This window comes from Fulmarus glacialis, unplaced genomic scaffold, assembly GCF_000690835.1.
Source record: "Fulmarus glacialis isolate BGI_N327 unplaced genomic scaffold, ASM69083v1 scaffold9369, whole genome shotgun sequence".
Lineage (NCBI taxonomy): Eukaryota > Metazoa > Chordata > Aves > Procellariiformes > Procellariidae > Fulmarus > Fulmarus glacialis.
This window is the reverse complement of record NW_009235168.1, coordinates 1-19,089: the sequence shown is the minus strand read 5'-3', so window position 1 is coordinate 19,089 and position 19,089 is coordinate 1. Positions and strand designations below refer to the sequence as shown.

Sequence of the window (19,089 nt, the reverse complement as noted above, 5' to 3'; positions counted from 1 at the left end):
GAATTGGTCGGGTTGTTTCTTTTAATGCGAGTTACTGTTGCTGTCAGCTATGTAATGACAGGGTGCAAAGGGGAGCTTCTCTTCCCTGCTTCACTTCGAGTCTGTCAAAGCCAAACCGGTAAATAGGATTTTAAAAGATTCCTACTGTGAAACCAAATTGCTCGTGACATCCCCAACTCTGCAAGTAAAGCAATTATTTTTACCTGAGGTTGCATTTATAGCAAAATGGACCTAAGGACTGGTAAACTGCCCCAAAAGTATGTAAAACGATGTAATCCAGAGTTAGTTAGTATGTAAATGTCTCGACTCCAAGCTGCTGGAAAATAAGATCATGTTGCACTTCCTTGTGAAATCAGACTTTATTACATTGCACAGCTGAAAAATAGTAATTTGTTTATAATATTCTAATAAAAGGAACAAAGTTCTATAATTTTAAAAATAAAAAAGTTAAAATTTCTAACTCATTCAGAACTGTTCACATAGGAATTATTTTAACAGATCTCAGTATCTGCTCTTGTTCTATATAATATCAAATGGCTGAGGCTAGTAGTTCAAAACATCTGTACGCTGGCGTGATGTTAAATGGCCCCACTGTGAACACGTTCCAGTGAAAGTGAGTTTCCAGCATTCTGGAAAATAAGTGTTTTTAGTGTGTATCAGTGTAATTTTAAGTATTTATATCTAAAGCACTGAGCTGTTTGTCTGAAAGTGCTATAAAACTAAGTGTAATATTGGAAAACAGATCCATTCCATTATTATTGATATAATTTATTCTAAAAACATACTTATGCTCTTGGGTTCTGCAATGAGCTTCTTAAAATTACCGCTTATTAATAACTTCTTCTTTTAGCTTTTCTGCAAGCATTTTCCTCTTCTGTAGTAATTTTTGCTTCTCTTCTGACATTTCCTGAAAACAAAGTGAAAAAAAACAGTGTGATAAACTGCACGGCTTCCAACGCTAACCGCTAAGCAAACGCTAACCGCCAGGTCAGGCAGCCGACACAGGAGCAGCCGAGTAACATCACTTGCAAACCTGAGGCTGCAGCAGCAGGCCTTCAAACTCACTTGCTATCCAGAACGATTTTTAAAAAAAAAACACACTATTCCATTTCTTGAGAAGTGGATCCCAGGATGTGGACAACTGGCTCTTCGCATCAATCCACCTTTTTTCCACTGCACTCTACCAATCTCTTTGAGAGGACTAACCTCAGCTGGTGCTGCTTAGTTGTTCTGGAAGTTCCCCAGTCAACAGTATTTTGGGCATGTTCTGAGCGTAATAAAATGCTCAGCAACTCTGAAAAATACCTGAGGCACTAGAAGGTCTCTGTAAAGAAGAGTAGTGGGTTTGTTTTGGTTTGTTTTTTTTTAAACGTAACTGTTACCACATTGTTTTCTGTGGATTTTAAGGTCTTCTAAATTTGTGTTCAGAGTTTTCAAGCATTTATTCTCATATAAATGTAGATTAGACCTATTTGTGGCAAATGCTTTAAGTCACATTAATGATAACAATGATTAACAAAAAAAAGTTTGGGGTTTTTTTTTTCTGATAAAGACCCCTATACTGGTAGAGCTTCATCCTGTCATAGGATTCTGGGTTTTTTTTTAGTCCATACTTTCCCTCATAGGATTTATTTCTTTTTTCCCCCAAACTAGATTTTCTGTCATCCCCATGGTGCAAGGATTTTTGTGATTTTAGCACTTGTTTTAAGTCCAGGAATATATCGGTTAATTCACTAAGTAACTTCACACACGTCTCTGAATAGAGAACAGCCTTCGGACAAAAAAAAGACCTTTTTTTGTCTGGCTGTACCTCTTCCAGTAATGCACCCTTCCTGTTCTGTCCTATGCTTCCAACCCTCCCACAGGCTTGGTTTTTTCTCTCTAGACGACAGCAGCATCCATCCTTCAGAGAGCCTTGTCTTTCTGAACTGTGTCATCATCATGTCGCTTCCATTCCAGCAGCTGATGGATAGAAATCAAGGATTTCTTCATTTGAAATAGGCACAAAACTCTCAAAAAAGATCAAAAGAACACAGCAAATCTGTTACCTCTGTAAAATAAGGCTTTGCAGAAGAAAAATGTTTGTCCCATTTCAGCTGGAAAAAAAAATTCCCAGGGATTTAAGGCAGCCCAAACAGTAGGTCACAGATTAGAAGAAAACGAGCATTTTAGCCGTTCATAAACTTAAATTAATCATGAGGATTCGATGATACTGAAGCAAAACAACGCTAACTTAATGATTAAAACTTCTAGCCTAGAAGCTTCTGCAAAAACCAGTAACTTGAAAATGCATCCCCTCTACTTCCCCCACTTGTTGCTTTGATCCTGCTACGATACTCAGCAGCAACATTTACACCTTCACTGAAATCTGTTTTTTATAAAGTGGTCAGGATGATTAAAATGTTTGAATCCTTCACCTCTGGAGGAGATGATTCCTCCTCTTTCTTGTCAGTGTTCGTTGGTAACAGCACGTTATTTCTTGACTCCTTCTTTGTAGCCATCAGCATATCCCGTTTTTTCTTTAGGTAGTCCTCTCGTTGCTTCAGCTGCTGTTCTTCAAGTTCTGATAAATTCTGGAAATTTTTTTTTAGAATACATTTTGAAATTAATTTTTGGTACGCATGTTATGTATTTGTGAGATAAAAGCATTTACATCATAGTTTCCTCCAAAATTATTAGCTGAAAAAACAATCCAAGTTGAAGTTTCAAGCCAGAGCTGTCTACTAAGAAATTACCACAGGACAAAGGCTGAATACTGAATTCTATTCTAAAACTAGAATGATGACCTGAACTTTATGCAAATTAGACTGGTGAATACCATAAAACAGCGTTTGCATGCTGGTTTAAAAAAAAAAAAAAAAAAAAAAAAGCCCAAACCAAAACCACCTGATTACAATAATAGAAACAATATATTTAAATGTAATACTGTCTTAAATATATATTCCAAATGTAATCCTGTCTTCTTGCGTTCTAGTTCTATGTTTGGGGTTTTTTCTTGTTTGTTTGTTTTAAACTTACAGGTCCTTTCATCCCAGCTTTTTGCGCTGCATTTTCTGAACGTTTTCCAGCTGACCTTTTCTTAATGTCTTCTTTCCCTTCAGTACAAGACGGCTGAGGAAAGCTTTCTGTTCCTTTTTGTAATGGGCGTACTGGTTTTAAGTCTTCCCTCACAGATTTCCGAGATTCCTCTAAGCAGTAATTTTACATAGAAAACAATTAGAAAGAATAGAAATATATCAAATACAAAATAAATTGCTGTTTCTTCCAATATCCAGATGTCTCTTCTGATGAAACGGAAAATTTAAAAAAAAAAAAAAAAATCATATTTCTCCCCTTTTTGTTAATAAAATTCTTTAAAAAAACACAGATACTGTATTTGCACTATGAAAGCAATTAAATAATGCTTTACATCTACTGCAATGAATTCTAAATCGTCAAATGCTTGGAATGTAATTTCATATTCAGTGTTCCCATAGTCGGTTCATATTGAGATTGTACTTTCAATTTCTGCCTTGGCGAGCCGAGCCAGTAATCAGCAGCTCACGAAGTGCACTTTGGCCAACTCTAAGTACAAGCGTCCTGGTTCAGCTTCAGAGAAAAGAATCAGACAACCCTGTCTTTAAGTGAACTTGTACGGGAGAGGGGGGAAGCGAGGCTCAAGAGGTGCAAAGCGTTACACTGACACAGCTCAGCTACTCCCCTTCAGCACAAACCTTGCCCCAGTGTGAGGATTCGGTGGGAACCCCCCGGGGTTCTGACCCTGGCAGGGCTCGGGGCCCCGGTCGGGCTGGCTGGTGGGTGCCCGGGAGCTCTGGGCAGCCATGGGGAAAACAAGGCTCGGGCAGCTTCTGGTGTCTTCCACTCCCTATCAAGTCCCTCACCTTGCGCAAGACAACAGTCCCGCACAATACCTTGTTCACCTCTTGTTTTTTTTTCTTGGACAAATGCCGCCTGTGCTGACGAAGAAAAATAACGCTCTACTGATTCCAGCTGTGCCTTTAATATCTCTGCAGACACCAAGGTTAGTTTTGCCTTGCGTTCCGCTGAACTCCATGGTGTCTGAGCTGGCATCACGGTTACTGACGTCAGAGTCAAAGCCTCTCCAGTCACTGGACTGTAGAGCAGGGTGTGTTTTCAGAACTTGACTAAGACTCCTCTTGGCTTGACCTACAACTACTCCCGAGTAAGGCAAGTTGCTGCTCCTACTATACTTTTATTAAAAATGAAGAGGCTTTTGACTGTTTTAAAATATGCCTGAAAATATCCACATAGATGCAAGAATACAGGTAGCGAAATACAAATCTTACTGTGTTCAGTCAGTTTGAGTCTATCCATAATATCCGAGTTAATACACGTAACTGAATGTAGCTGATCATAATTCTGCAGTGCTGGACTGTGGTTTTTTGCTGTGATGCTGAGAAATAACTTGCATGAGTATTGAGGTACAAGTACTCTCCTTGGTCTCTACCTGACAGATGGCAAAGCTAGCTCCAGTGAAGCTAGTGCAGGGTAACACCATTCAATTGTTTCTTTAAGTCAGAGCAAGTAACATGCATTTAGCTCTTCAGCATTGCTGCTTTCTTTAGTACAGAAAATTACAAGACGTATAATTGTGAAAAGGTAGGGAGAAAAGCAAAGGAGAGAAAATGTTATTCAAAGTATGGAAAACAAACCAGGACAGAAATGTAAAACAAAAGTCAAGTTGAAGAATTTGCATTTCATTGAAATATGACTGCTGGAAGTCTTGATGCTCCAGAGAATATCTTTTTGTGATGGACAAAAGTTCTTACAGGCGCTGTGAGAAGTCAGAGTTAAAATTGCTAGAAAAAATCCTCATGCTATAGCTGTCCTATTAAAAGGCGGGGGTGGGCGGGGGGGAGAAGCAAAAACCACACACTGCATGCCAGATACCTACCGATCACTGACATGATGATTAAGGAAAGCTACTTACCAGAAAGCAGTTCTTTGAAATGTGTTGTGTGTATGTAAATTTACACTGTTGCTGTCCGTATCGCAAACACTCAAGCTGGAGATGTTTGTGTCTTAGCAGTACCTGCAGATGTGATCATAGGACCCTCAGTGTCACTTAACCCACGAACCTGAAAAGATACTGAGAAGAGAAGGGAAGGAGGGTGGATAGTGAACGTACAAATAGACAACGCAGCTCAAAGAATTACAGTTACTGGTAAGTAACGTTTTTTCTCCTTTGAGAACTTGTCTACATGTACATTCACACTGTGGGTGACTAAGCAACGTTCTTTTTCATGTGGACAATTACTTCAGAATCTTCTCAAAATACAAGCACCCAGGACCACTCCAGCAGATGCTGCGTCCTTCTTATCCGCGTGATACATGCAGCTCGGTGCGAACACAAGTGCAACTTTTGAAATAGCTGCCCGGCAGGTATCCGGAAAGGGAAGTGTTCTTCAAGAATGCTGGAAAGATCATTTGCACTCCAAGGTGTTGAGCATGACCTTTACTATGAAATTTCCCCTTCTGATCTCTCCCTAATGCAACAAGTTGGGTGGTCAAAGTACAGGAGGAATGATTTTGCAAGCTCTATTCTGTAAACTGTAAGGAGCTCACCAAGGTGAAATTAAGGCTACTACCATTGAATTTGAATTCATTATACAGTGGAAAACTTTAAGGGGTCCACAAACTAAAATCTTGGGTCTCAAGGTGAAGGGGAAATAGCAAAAGATAATAAAACGGCTATGTATCTGAAGGAAGAGAAATGTATGCCAGACTGGAGGGAATGAAAAGCAAAGGAAAAAAAGTTCTTCCTTTTCCTGACTCCGAGAACTGGTTCACGCAAGGGCCACGTTGCCGAGGCAGCTGACACTCCCTAGGTATGGGATTCCTCCCCACGCTCGAGTCAAGAAAGGTGAGCTGTCCCGTTCTTCAGCAACACAACCCCACGAGTGAGAACACGGAGCCAGGATCTGAGCACAGGTCTGGTGGGCTGTGAGGCTCAGAGACCGACTGAGGTGAGAGAAGAGCAGCTCTTCTGCCACCCTAGAGGGGCACAAACTGTTAGTGAAAAGTTCTTGCTCTTTCTGTTCCCAGAGTTGTATCTGGCACCAAGAGGAAGCAAGTCAAGCAGAGGATATGATCCCATTATCCGAGACGAACCTTTTGTTGGGAGCCCATGTTTTGGAAGCAGGCAATAACAGACTGGTCTGGAGGCCAGTCCTCAGTTCTGTGTGAGAAAGTGGTCTGGAAGAAGATGATTCCCAGTACAGATTCTTCTTGATTTTTGCCACCAGTACCCAAACCCACTTTTCTAAAAGGTGATACCAGAGGATAAACTGTGACAAACTTTCTCAGTAGCCTCTTTGGACAGCTATGCTGCCACAAGATGCCAGTTCTACAAGGACGAAGAAGATTTCCAAGGAGCTCAACTTCTTGTAGACCTGTCTCTTCTTTGGCATTTAAAGAGCATGGGAATGCTCAGCACCAGCTGAGCAGGCACTTGGACAGCACAGGAGGGCTGCACTCAGTGCCGAGAAGTCTTGGCTCCCGAGCTCCAAGATCTCCTGTCTCTCAAGCACAGGACTAAGTCCTGCAGACAGGGTATTTGCTAGGAATGTGTCTTCCTCCTGAAAGAGGGTAACAGCCACTGCAGGATAGACGTAGTTTAGTGGTGCCATTGCAAGGTGGCACAACTATGCAAAAACAGGAGGAGTGAAAGCAGGCTGGGAGAAGAGAAGAATGTGAGTATACCTGCAGGCCTTCTGCATACTTCCAAGGGTGGAAGAGAGAGAAAGAAGAGTTCAAATAAATGTAATAAAACCCCAGAAGCCCGTCAGAAGGGATAAAAGGGGGAAGGGGAAAAAAAAAAAAAAAAAAAAAAGATATTTAAAAGGTCAGTGACACAATTTATTCTTTAAGTTTCCTACTGTGAAAGACACTAGCTCAGTTTAAAAGAACAGAGGGTCCTACAACCACTTCATCTGTTAATGGCCATCAAATGAAAAAGCAAGGAGCAAGTATGCCCCAAAGGTACTACCAAGGCTAAAAGTATCCAGCTCAAGTGTCTGTGATGTGAAAGCTTCCAGCGTGAATGCATACAAAGACAAGTACTAGACACAGGAAAAATGTAACTAAAGACGGCGCAGACTATTATTTCCCAAAGTTGGAATTATGTTCTTGGAAGTGACATTAGAATACTAAGTTACAAATTTTTCACAAACTCGTAAGAGAGCAAATCCCACAGAGGTGCAACCTGTTTTTGAAGATCACCTATGTATACCTATATCTATAGATACGTGTGTGTATATACATATATACCTGTGTGCGTGTGCGCACATATACACACATATACATACACACATATATACGCTTCTAATCACCTAAGAATTTTCCTGCTTTCCTGAACAGGTCTGCACCCTTGTGCTTTAGCTGCAACACAAACGTACCAAGAGCACCTCCATCACAACCAGTGATTCCCTTTTTTCTCCTCCCTGTAAAAGCACTGGCTTGGTCGTGCTCTCCAGTAAATAATCATCTACAAAACAATTCAGACAATTTTCACTACAGAACTTGGCTAAAGTTCAAGACTACTTAAAAGAGTTCTCGTTGGTATTGTAAGTTGGTAAGTGTCATACCCACTCAAAAACAAAATGTCAAATTGAAAAGGTTAAAATGAGTAACAAAAATCTGAACCAAAGGCAAAAAGATTCAGTTTGGTGATCTGACAATTCGGCTTGAATGAATCTTAACAGTTTACGGTTGGTTCCTTCAGAAATATTTGATTGCTATCAAGAAAGTGTTGCACAATTATAAATTAAATCTATAATGGCCACACACAGGGAGAGAAAGCATAACTTTTTAAGTAAATGATTCAGAGTTGCTTACAGGGAACATACAGTCCTTAACAGTAATGGCAGCAGAAGCACAGTAAATGGAAAGATGAAAACTGCTGTTAGACTCCTGTATTTCTCCTCCAATTGGTGATGACTTATAACATCACTGAACAATAAAACAACTCAGGTTGGAAGGCATTTCTGCAGGCCACCTAGTGCAAATACCCTGCTCAAAGCAGGGCTAACTCCAAAGCTAGGATGGTTTACTCGCAACCTTATCCAGCCAAGTTCTTAAAATCTTGATATGAGTGGAGTCTTCAATAATTTGAAAATAGTATCATATTGCACACTCAGCATTGCACTCTCCCATAAAATTACCTAATAGAAATTTTGGAGTTTCTTCAGAACCATCAGCTCCCTCAGTGGATTCCTTAACTTTTACAGCTTCTCTCGAATCTCCTGGAAAACTGCAGGTAACATCCGGTGGTTTACGTTTATCACGCGCCTTAAATTAAAAAACAAACAAACAAAGCTTGTTAGTATCCAAATTTCGTGGCACTGTACTTCAGGCTTTAAACTGTCAGCACAAAGAAAGCTCCCAAAAGAACTTTCAGTTTAAATTGTGTTGTTTACACTACATACTGCATTGTCAAAGTGCACAAAAGCAAACTACTTACTTTGTTTTACTAATAGGAAGATTCTTACTGGCTTATAGTCATAACTCAGCATTTTTTATTTTACTTCAAAACCTGTTCCCTAATCAACAATCAGAATTTAGAAGATTAGGTAAATTGGTATTTTGTTTCCCAGCTACAAATAGGGTAACCCTAACACAGGGGGGTTTTTTGCCACACTTTGCCTGTGACTTTCAAGCAGACCTCTGTCCACCAGAAAAATACAATACAATAAGAGAACCAGGAACATATACCGAAGTTACCACAGAAACAAAGAAATAATCAGCTGAATGGAAACAACAGGTCGGGATAATCTCTGACACTATTGTTTCACTTCTACACTTGTCTGGGAAATCTTGACAACGCAACCCACCTCTCAAAATAGTAAAGCCAGCTGGGATTTGCCCAGAAAATGTCTACGCTGTTCATCAACCATCTAATTCATGTCAGACCCCCCTCAGCATTCATCAAAATATTAGTTTATTTTGTATTAAAACATTCTCTAACAAAAAGATATTATTGAACAATAACTATCACCTTCTCCGTCCAGGTGAACTTGACTGGGGCCTCTGTAATATGGCTTGTTTATCAAGAATATTGCAATTCTTGGCTGGTCTATAAAGATTTGGATAAGCCTGCATCTTAATACAACTTGAATTCTTAAAATGAGCCAAAGCTTGAGTTTCCAGGTTGTTTTGTAAGAAATCCAGTAGAACAGGTGACTCATTTCCTGGAATCTATCATTGCAATATGGGAAATAAGAGTTTTGTCACCACTTTTCTACAATATCAGACACTGGGAGAATATCCCAGCTGTTTAGGACTTGCATTCAATAGCACAGCTATCATCTGCACCTATCATGGGTTTGAACTGGGGACTAGGATTGGAAATCAAGTGTGGACCTCTGTAGTAGCTACATTTGGTCTCCAGGCGGTCTCCTTTGTCAGTTCAGGCTGAAGAAACAGTGCTTTCTCTTTTCAAATTTAGTATGCTCAATTTCCTAATGACAGAAAAGAATAGAAGAGCGATTCCGCTCCCTTTTGAAACAGCCTACAATTCCAGCTATTTTTGTATGTTTTCCCAGTGAAGGGGAGGTTTATTGCCACGATTCCACTGTAGTTGATTTCAATTTCAATTTGTTTCTCAGTTGCTGAACAATTGGCAATTTAGTCGGTCCCCGTTTACATTCAGTTACCTTTCTACATGATTTACTCCGATGGAGACCAAACGATGGTCTAACTTGGAGACAATTTCTGGTTCCTGGTGATTAGCTTCTGGCAGTATTGTGCAGATTGAATAACTATGCTGTCTATGAAGTGATCCTTAAAATTCCTGAAGGATTATGAGTGCTGTAATCTCTAAGAAGCTTATACTTTGAAGTCTCTTTGATCTTGACAATATTAGTAATTCAGATGTTCTCTGGGTCTGAAAGGTTGACATCCGTTACCAGGATTTTAGAATTCAGATACTGAAGAGGGAATATGCTTATCGTATAAGCTCCACCAAACGGCTGACGGTTAACGGTATCAAGTATAGCACTAGTGTCAATGATACCATCAAGAAAAACATAAACAACAGAACAGACCTTTCAAAAAGAAGTGTCAGTAAGACCTTCCTGACAGACCTTTAGTTTGCTTAGGATGGTACACGTTGCCTTAAAGTGATACAGATGACACCCAGGACAGGAATATCACAGTATTTCTTAATCATCAACGTAACTCATCTGGAAAGGTAAGATACTCACTTCTTCAGTCCTCTTTCTTTCTTGCTCTATTTCATATTCTTCCTTAGATTTTCTGTAACACAAAACACAAGTAAATACTCAAAACTTCTTCAGTATTAGTGACTTTTAGGTAAATTTAGCACTGTTTAAATACTTGAGGACAATCAAAACAATTACAAGATAACATGGATTTGTTAATATCCAAAATAATTCCGTGACTTAAATGAAAATGCACTCTTAATAGAAATAAATAATTATGATAAACACACAGAACCCACCATCCGCAGTCTACCTTTCCTTGTACAAAAGTAATTGTGTACGAACTTCCAGGGCTTATCTATCCCTTGTTTCATTTGCTCGTTTAAAGGGAAGGGAAGTATTTCCAGAATACAGAGGGAAAATAGCATAATTTAATATAACGTGAATGGATTAATCTGCTATTATTTAAGATTATGTTTATATGTACGTGAACTGGGAGTGGAGGAGAATCTATAGAAGTTGTATCAGTCCTCACACATCTTCTTAGATCACAGCAACAGTCATTGAACACAACTAAGAAGGAAGCTGTAGAAAGGAATAAAGCCTACTGCAAAAGCAGAATTTGCCTTTCCAAGTCTTTAATGTTTAGGGTGTTCCCTGAATGGATTACAGCTAGTGTGCTCCTTTGTCCAGAGACATCTAACCCAGGTCTAACTTTAGGTCTACCTGGAGATTCAGGGGAGAATGGAAATGATGGGGCTCTTAAAGTTGTGCATCACCAAGACAGTTCATCATGGCGGAGCAGTTATCTCTCAGTCTTTAAATATTCCTGATCACACCCACTGTCTAGCACCATTCATTTTCTCTTAGGTAGGATTTTGACAAGAACATTCACGTCATCTCTAAGGCAGTTTCTTGGAAAAGGCTGGAAGAGTTAGATCCTACATACCTTTATTTTTTATTTTAAAATAATGTACGAAGGAGGACTGATTCATTTTTTACCTTAGAACCTCCCTTAGTATTTTCATTTCTTCTTGTTCAATTTCACTGAATACATCAGAACCCTCTGTCAAACAGTCAGGCAACACACCTATAAAAAAACATGGCAAAATTTATGCATTACTGTAATGAAAATTATTCTGTACTCCATTTGGCATCATTCTTCAGGCAGAGAGGAGGAAAAAAAAAAAATCTTATTCTTCCTCTCTGAAACTGTTTCCAAAAAGATTCTAGATCCTGGGCATCAAGTTGCTAGTAGCAAAAAGGCAAAGGTTTCTGAACTACAAAAGTTTTGACATCTAAGGGTAAAGCATAAGCCATACTATGCATTGACCATTATATGGCATTTTCTATAGACTGCAATTCAGCCATGGCTAACTGAACCATTTTCAAATTTAGCTGTTATATGAAAGTTGAAATTCAAATTGTTCTCTGAAAAAATATGCACGCAGTAAGGAGACAAACCAAAATGGTAAAACTAAAGACATGGAAGAAAGGAGTGGGTAGATGAAAATCCTTTCAGAAACATCAACTCTGTTTGAGCAGCAAAGTTGGGTGTCCATTATTTTCTCTTCTTTAAAAGCATGCATGTATTAGCATGATGAAGGCCGTTACTTCTGCTTTCTATATGGATTTTTCATATGCAACTGTAGAGTGTGAATTGCAAAGCAAGCACAGCAGATCGTACAACATCATTGCTATGAAAGTAGCATAATTCAAACTATCAATATTGTCATTGTTGATGAACTGATATAATTGCTTTAACACTCAAAATTATCACCAAAATTCTTTAACAAAAAATTAAGTCAAGTTTCACAGAAAAATCTAGACAAACAGACCTGAAAAATCTGTTAATTTAAAAAGGAATATAGACAGCTGTCACTGAGAATACAAGCCAAGGACTAAGTATTGAAATCCTAGTCCCAGTAAAATCAACTTCGTGTTTTCCATTAACTTGACCTGGAACTGAACCAGTATTCTATACTCATTTATGAACGGATTACATAGTCATCAAAAGAACACTAAAAAGATGAAGAGAAGTGAAACCCCACATTTACCACTTCTTACCATTTCTTTCTTTAATGATTCTAATAGCTTGCAATTGCATTTCAATATTTTTCTGTACCATCATTTTTTTAAATAGTCTAAAATCTTCTGCTGCCAACACTGTTTGCAAAATGGCCTGTGGGAGGGAAGATATGCACACAATTAAAAACCCTAGAGAAATCATAACCATCTCTGTCTGCTTGAAATTATACTAAGATTTAAAGCCTGTGGAGCATGTTTTTAATAATTATATTTAATTCTCCTATCTGTCTATTTTTCCAGCCATACAAGTTGAGCTAGTAGTCAAGAAAAGAATGTGATGGTTTATGTCTTTAGATCAACATGTCTACAATAATATTATCACAAAACCTGGAGGGTTTCCCAGTGTAAGTTTACAACTGCAATTCATTTGACTTCCTGAGCAAACGCGTAAGCTTGAGTGAGGAATGTGCGCTCTGAAGAAGCTTGTTACATGTCTAGGAGGAGGTATGTCAACAAAGCCCAATTTAAACTGGCAGCAGAAGCTCCCACTCCTCTGCCCAATATACCCGAGACAATTCTGAAAGGTATCTTTGAGCAAGTGAAGGGCTGCCTAAACATGCCTTGTCTTCTCAAGGCCAATGTTTGTCCTATAGATTTTACTGTTTTATTATAAAATCAGAGGAAAACATCTTTTATTTTACAGAATATGTCTATTGTTTTAATCTTTAAGTTTGTCTGCTACTGTCAATGGACTAAAGACTAACATAAAGCTGACAAATATGCAAATAAAGGTGGCAGAAACACCCTAAGCTTAGAGGTTTGTTTTAGAAAACACAAAGCATAGAAGATGAATCTCAAAAAGTGCCTGACACCACACGAATATCTGTTGTTACTTTCAAGATGCACATTTTTCTGGTCAAAGTTCATAACATAAACACATTATGTTTTAGAAAATTACAGTTTTAACAAGAAAACTTTTCAAAGTTTCATCTCCACCCTGCTACATTTAATTTTAAGCTAAAAATTAAATCCATATACTCCTAAACAAAGGAAAATTTACCTGTGAAGTGTGTGTCTTTGCAAGAGGAGATGAAAAAGCTTCTTGAAATTTCTCTTCATTAATTCCAACTTCTTTAAGATAGTCTTCTAATAATTTTTCAACCTATAAGAAAGTATAAGCCTTACTTTCTAAGAGGTTTTTCCCTAAGAATCATATGAATTTTTTTCAGAATTGTATATTCTTTTCTGCTGACATTGTATTTTTTAAACTTAAAGGAAAATCATTGCAATTGTATAACTGATTTCTCTGATATGTCAGGCTTTATTTACTTTCATGAACTGTTCAAAATAAGCATTTTTATTGCTAAATTTGATTACTACTTAATTTAGCTTCTCCAATTTCCAAGAATCTCACTTCTCTACCTTTTCCCCAGACTCCTGGCTAGTATTCCTCATCATTTTTTGCCCTGTAGGTAAAAGGCTTTTTGCCAGTCTGTGTGCCTGAAACCCTTCAGGGTCAGAGCAAAAATGGACGTTGGTCTGTATTTATTCAATTGATGCTTTTTAACATCAAGTATTACCAAGCCTTGTTACAAAAAAACCCAAAAAATTTAGAAATCTGCGTGCATTGGTTTATACGTATTTTAAGCACACTCCAAAAATCTCCTGTAGTTTTTTCTGATAATTGAAAGTTAATTCAAAAGATTTGACTCATTAGTGAACAAAATACAAGTTATACATGTTCTCAGACATCATGCTGTTTTTCATTTCAATTTGACAGAAAATACGAACATTATCAAGCTTGTAAGTACAGTATTTTAGCTAGCGGATACATTAATTAAAACTATGTAACACAGCATAAGAGATATGAATGTGTGTTAAAGTTTCTTTTCTACATACCTGGTGTTTAAGCACAAAAATGCGTATGACAACTATGACTCAAAGGATTTCTAAATAACACTTATAACAGGTAGTACTAGAAAATTCTAAATAACAAAGATAACACAATTAGAAGTTCATCTAAATACTACTTTAACATTTTAAATTATAGTTCTTCGAAATTTACCACAAATAGTGAATAATGCTCACCAGAGCTTGGTACTCCTGATAAATTTCTGTATAAGACAACTTGCTTTCTTCTTCATCATCAAAAACTGTGGGGGAAAAAAAAAAACAAACACAAAACACACACATTTGGGAAATTGTGGTGGTGCATTTCTTCCCCCCCTCTCCTAGGCCGCTTGTTGTTCCTCCGTGTAATAAGTAATAGAGTGAACCTTGCCATCGAATTCTGTTAGGTTACACCTTTATAAATCTCTGTTAAAATCACTTTCTGCTAATACCTTTGACGGTGATTCTTTAAGTGGCCTCTAAACCACTCATTCGCGACAGAGTTAGTGTACACACCACAAATTAACTTGTGCCTTAAAGAGAAAGATCAACCTTTACAAGGTAATGTATTTAATCATATGAAAATATAGGCCATGATCGATAATAATAATGTATTTTTCCACACATTCAGGTACCTTTGGTAATTTAATGTAATTGAATTTCGTAATTTAATACCGGAAAAACATATCTTCATAATAGAAGCAGATTTCTAAGTAAGTTGAGGATTCAGCAGATATGTACACTAAAAAGTAAGATTTAATGTAAGAACTACCATATGAACTTGCGTAAGGTTGTTCTAAGATGGCAGGTAACATACATAAAGCAGGAAATTTCTCTCTCTCCCCCCACGTATTTACGTGGAGGATGTATTAATGACTTAAACCAAATTTTTTAAAATGCCATTCAGTTAGCGAGAAGCCAAGGTGATGCCGGAAAGTGAGACCCTGCCTGCATAAAAACACATAACCCAAAGAGGAAATCTGCTGCAGGTAAGTTATTTTTTAATTATATCTATCCTGATTTAGACAAAATGGGCATCTGTATAATATAGGCCATATTAGTCATATTCATCTAAGTTCATATTAAGAATTCTTGACTGGAAATACCAAGCTAGTGATCTCTACACTGCAGAATAGATGGAAGAGGCAGAAAATAAGAGCAACTGAAAACTAGGGTTTGGTTTTTCTTAATTTACATTTTTATCATGTCAACAATGAACAGAGGTAATGTAAAACCTAGCAATTAAAGCAGAGGCTTAGAACTAAGACTTCCTCAATCCCCTTCAAGATTAGCCACTATATGTTGGACAAGTCACTTGCCATGTGCATGCTTTGAAGTCATTTGAAGAATGGGAATTCTGCTTAATTTGGTGAATGAGTGTGATTTATTCTTCCTATACATCTGACATCTCTGATGGAAGATGGTACTGATGTGCATAGAATTAGTATAACTTTCACACAAATTTAGAGTGGCTTTTAGAAAGCATCACTTCCCAGCTGTGACAGCCCTCCTGAGGCAATGTCGCTCTGAACCTCGATAAGGTGTGATGCAAGATGGCTGTTTCTAAAACAGAAAGTACTTGCATCAATTTCTAACAACTTACAGCAATGACAGTGCTGTAGATGCAATGATAGAAATCTAATCAAACAGTTCAGGCCCTCTAAATAAGCAGGGGAAACTTGCTTTTTAAAAGACATAATTTGGAAAACCAACATTTGCTTTTGTTTCATTTTTGCACAAGGGAAAATTTTTTAGTGAAGGGATTTTAAAAAAAAAAAAGAAAAGAAAAGCTTTAAAAATATCTAGGAATAAATTCAAATGGTAGAGAAAGTACTATAAATCTTACTCTAAAAAAATTCAGCTCCTATGGCGACCACTATACTACCAAACCCAAGAGGGTGAAGACACTTAACTGCCTCTATTGTCTTCTGCCTCTCCTCCCCTCTGGGGCATCTCCCTTACAGCTCTTGCAGACCCCAACCTTTGTCTTAGTTTCTCTGTTCCCTTCTACCTCCTACTGTTCCTTCCCACCCTGGGCACCCGCAGGAGGGGTGACACAGGGATGTCACTCCTCAGTCAGTGTCCATGCCAACAGCTAGCCTCACACTGCCAAGGGGATGCTTCCAAGTCCTCCTCCTTCCACAGCTGCAGGAGAACATGGAAAGCAGAGTGGAAAGCCTGCACAAACTGCCCTCTGTTTTCAGGCTCTGAACAAAAAGAGGATGAAGTTAAGTGCCAAGTAAAGCAAGCTGCAGTCAGCATCTCCTCTGAGTTAAGTGGCATTAAGGAGTACTTTGAATGGAGACCTTGGATTTTCTTGAGTCAGGGCTCCTAAATCACGTAATCATTATTTTCCTTAATATTTTGGCACAGAGTCTTTGCTTGCCCGACAGGAACAAAGATCTGAAGAACGACCGTATCAAAATAAGCGAGGAGACCCAGATATCCTGGGAACCAAACTCATCATTTTCCTGTTAAAATTGAGACTCTTTGCTAGGACCCCTCAAACGGGATGAGCCTTGAGTCAAGTTTGAGTTCTCCCTGCCAGACTGAGCTAGTGACTCATTTGACCTCGCAGACAAGAGCCGGTAAGCAAACCTGAGGGAATTCTTCTCTTTCTCCCCCAGTCCCCACTGACTGGTGAAGCGGCTCTGTGCTGGGAGGGAAGGGAATCACAGGCAACAATATCTGTTTATTCCTTTTGTACCTTGTCTTTATCTTCTGGTGCTCAGAACTATTATCAAGCTTACCTATGTTCAAATGATGTTTCAATTAATATCTTGGAACATCTGAATAAAACTGAAAAGCCCTCTCACCTTAAATACATGCCCACGGATTTAACTTCAGTAAACCACTAGAATCATTTATAAGTTGAAGTGCAAGGACTTGGCCTAAGTGACTACAGTTCCAAAATAAATCCCTTATGTACCAATTACCAAAACTCAAATCCTATTTTTGAGGAATCACAAATTATTGTCAGTTAATCAAGATGTTGCTAATTTGCTTTGCTCAGCCCAAAGAATAAATGTTTTGAGAACAAAAAGAATTCTGTCCTCACAAAATAGCTCAGTAAAAAAAACCAGCAATGGAATCAGCACAGTACATTTATAGAAAGGAAAAGCAAATAGCACAGATATCTGCAACTAAAACATCAAATTTCCTTAACTGTCCTTCTTAGCAACCCTAGCATTGCAGTAACACTTCTTTAGCCTTTTCTTTTTACTCAGTAGCTTCTGAGAGTTGTCCAATAGCACTCTGTAGCACAAATGATACCCTGGAAGATCATTTACTGCAAGTGCTTTCTCTACTTTGTTCCTCCAATTTCTTATGTAGAAACAAACTGGCAGGAAGCAACCATTATATAAGCCTGCCTCACACTACATGGAAATTTACAGAGGTTCCATAAATCTTCTTACTGCCAGTAAATTCCCCTCAACCTTCTAAAGAGAGATCATTGCTCCAGAGAGGGATAATCAATTCCCCCGATTCCTAAACCTAGGCCCTATGCATGACAATCAAAATGCTTGACCGACCTCAAGTTTAGGCAGACTTTCCAAAAGAAAACTTCTAGCCTAGATTTCTCTATTGCTTTCTAGCTGTAAAGAGCCTAGCAGCTTTACCTTTCTCATTTCCCAGCATACTAGGGAAAGGTGTATGTACTCACGATGATCTTGCCTCATGCAAAGCTCGGGAAGGGTAGAAACAATTCAGGATAACTGACAAGCAACTTGTTCAGAAGCTGTGATCTCAATCAGAGATGCATCTGTTTCACTGAGCACGAAATAAAAATTCTTAATGGACCTTAACAAGAACAACCGCACAACAAAAGACATGGCCGGCCCTGCTGAGGCCAACCAGTACAGAAGCTGTTCTGGAGCCCACAGCAGGATGGAGGGGAGGAAGGAGTAAGCGCAAGCAGGTAGAATACATTAAGTAAGAACCATTCTACTTTGAGCTTGATGTTAGTAAGTCTCTAGAAATAAAATGGTTTTGGAAGCCTTAGTTTCATGACTTCAGTATTTTAAAGTTAGAATTAGTAATGAATCCTACGTCCTGCCAGGTGATACTAAAGGAACAGATTTTATTCATAGTAGCCACAGAAAGTAATCCTAAATTAGTCCACGGCAACATGCTTTAATACTTCTCATGTGTGATGTCTGCAGGTTGCATAGGATCATAGGCCGTCATGTTCTCAAACACGATTTTTTTCCCAATAATCACAAAAGCAAGCTTCCTTTTTTCTAAAGGACTTAAGCAATGCTTTCAGACTTGCCCAAATTGTAATTATTTTGCTACCATAAGGATCCAGGTGTTTTTTGGCAGCAGAAAATTTGTTCTGTAAGTAATGGAACTAATTTAGCCAAATCTCTATTGCAGAAGGTCTGTTTCCTCCTTTCCTCACTACATATGTACATCTATATGGGTCTCCTCTGGCACCTTTACATAGAGCTACAGGTCTATCCCAGTCCCCCCTCTCACTGCCTATACTTCCAGTTTACCCAAATTATGCCATGATTCCCTCGGCTCTTTCTTGAGGAAGAAAAGAAAGTTTAACTAGAGTTGCTTCCGAGCTAAACTCATGCAGAGGACTGCCTACAAAACATAACTGATAACCGTTGACTTTTTAGCGCTGATTATCGTTTTTGAGAGGTACTAACTTACCGTTTCTCATCTCCTAACTGCCAACGTTCACAAAATTGCAGGAATTTAACTTTGGGCCTTCTACTCGTCTGTCCCACTGGCCAGACAGCTATTTTAATTGTACTGTCCAGCTTCCTAAGGAAAAACACCTGGCTACGGAAAAGTATTAAAGGCTCCAACTGTTTTCTAGAGTATTACGTGCAGCAGAACGAAGAACTCGTTTAGGTGTCATACTGTAAGCTCATGCCATAATCCCCTCTGCGAGCTAACGAATGCACCCTGCCACATCTTGAAAAATGCCTTGCTCAGGGGAGACCGACTTCCCGAGGGCGAGGCACACACACACCCC

General features: G+C 38.6%; 1 protein-coding gene across 1 annotated transcript; it reads right to left on the bottom strand.

Moving 5' to 3' along the window:
- Positions 1-820: 820 nt before the first annotated feature.
- Positions 821-18,875, bottom strand: CFAP36 (cilia and flagella associated protein 36; the record flags this gene model as incomplete). The annotated part of the gene is made up of 10 exons (XM_009585910.1): positions 821-907; positions 2,418-2,573; positions 3,019-3,188; positions 8,184-8,310; positions 10,224-10,275; positions 11,184-11,271; positions 12,249-12,363; positions 13,270-13,371; positions 14,298-14,358; positions 18,762-18,875. Coding segments are annotated over 10 exons (1,072 nt in total), but the record flags the coding sequence as incomplete, so codon positions are not given.
- Positions 18,876-19,089: the final 214 nt, after the last annotated feature.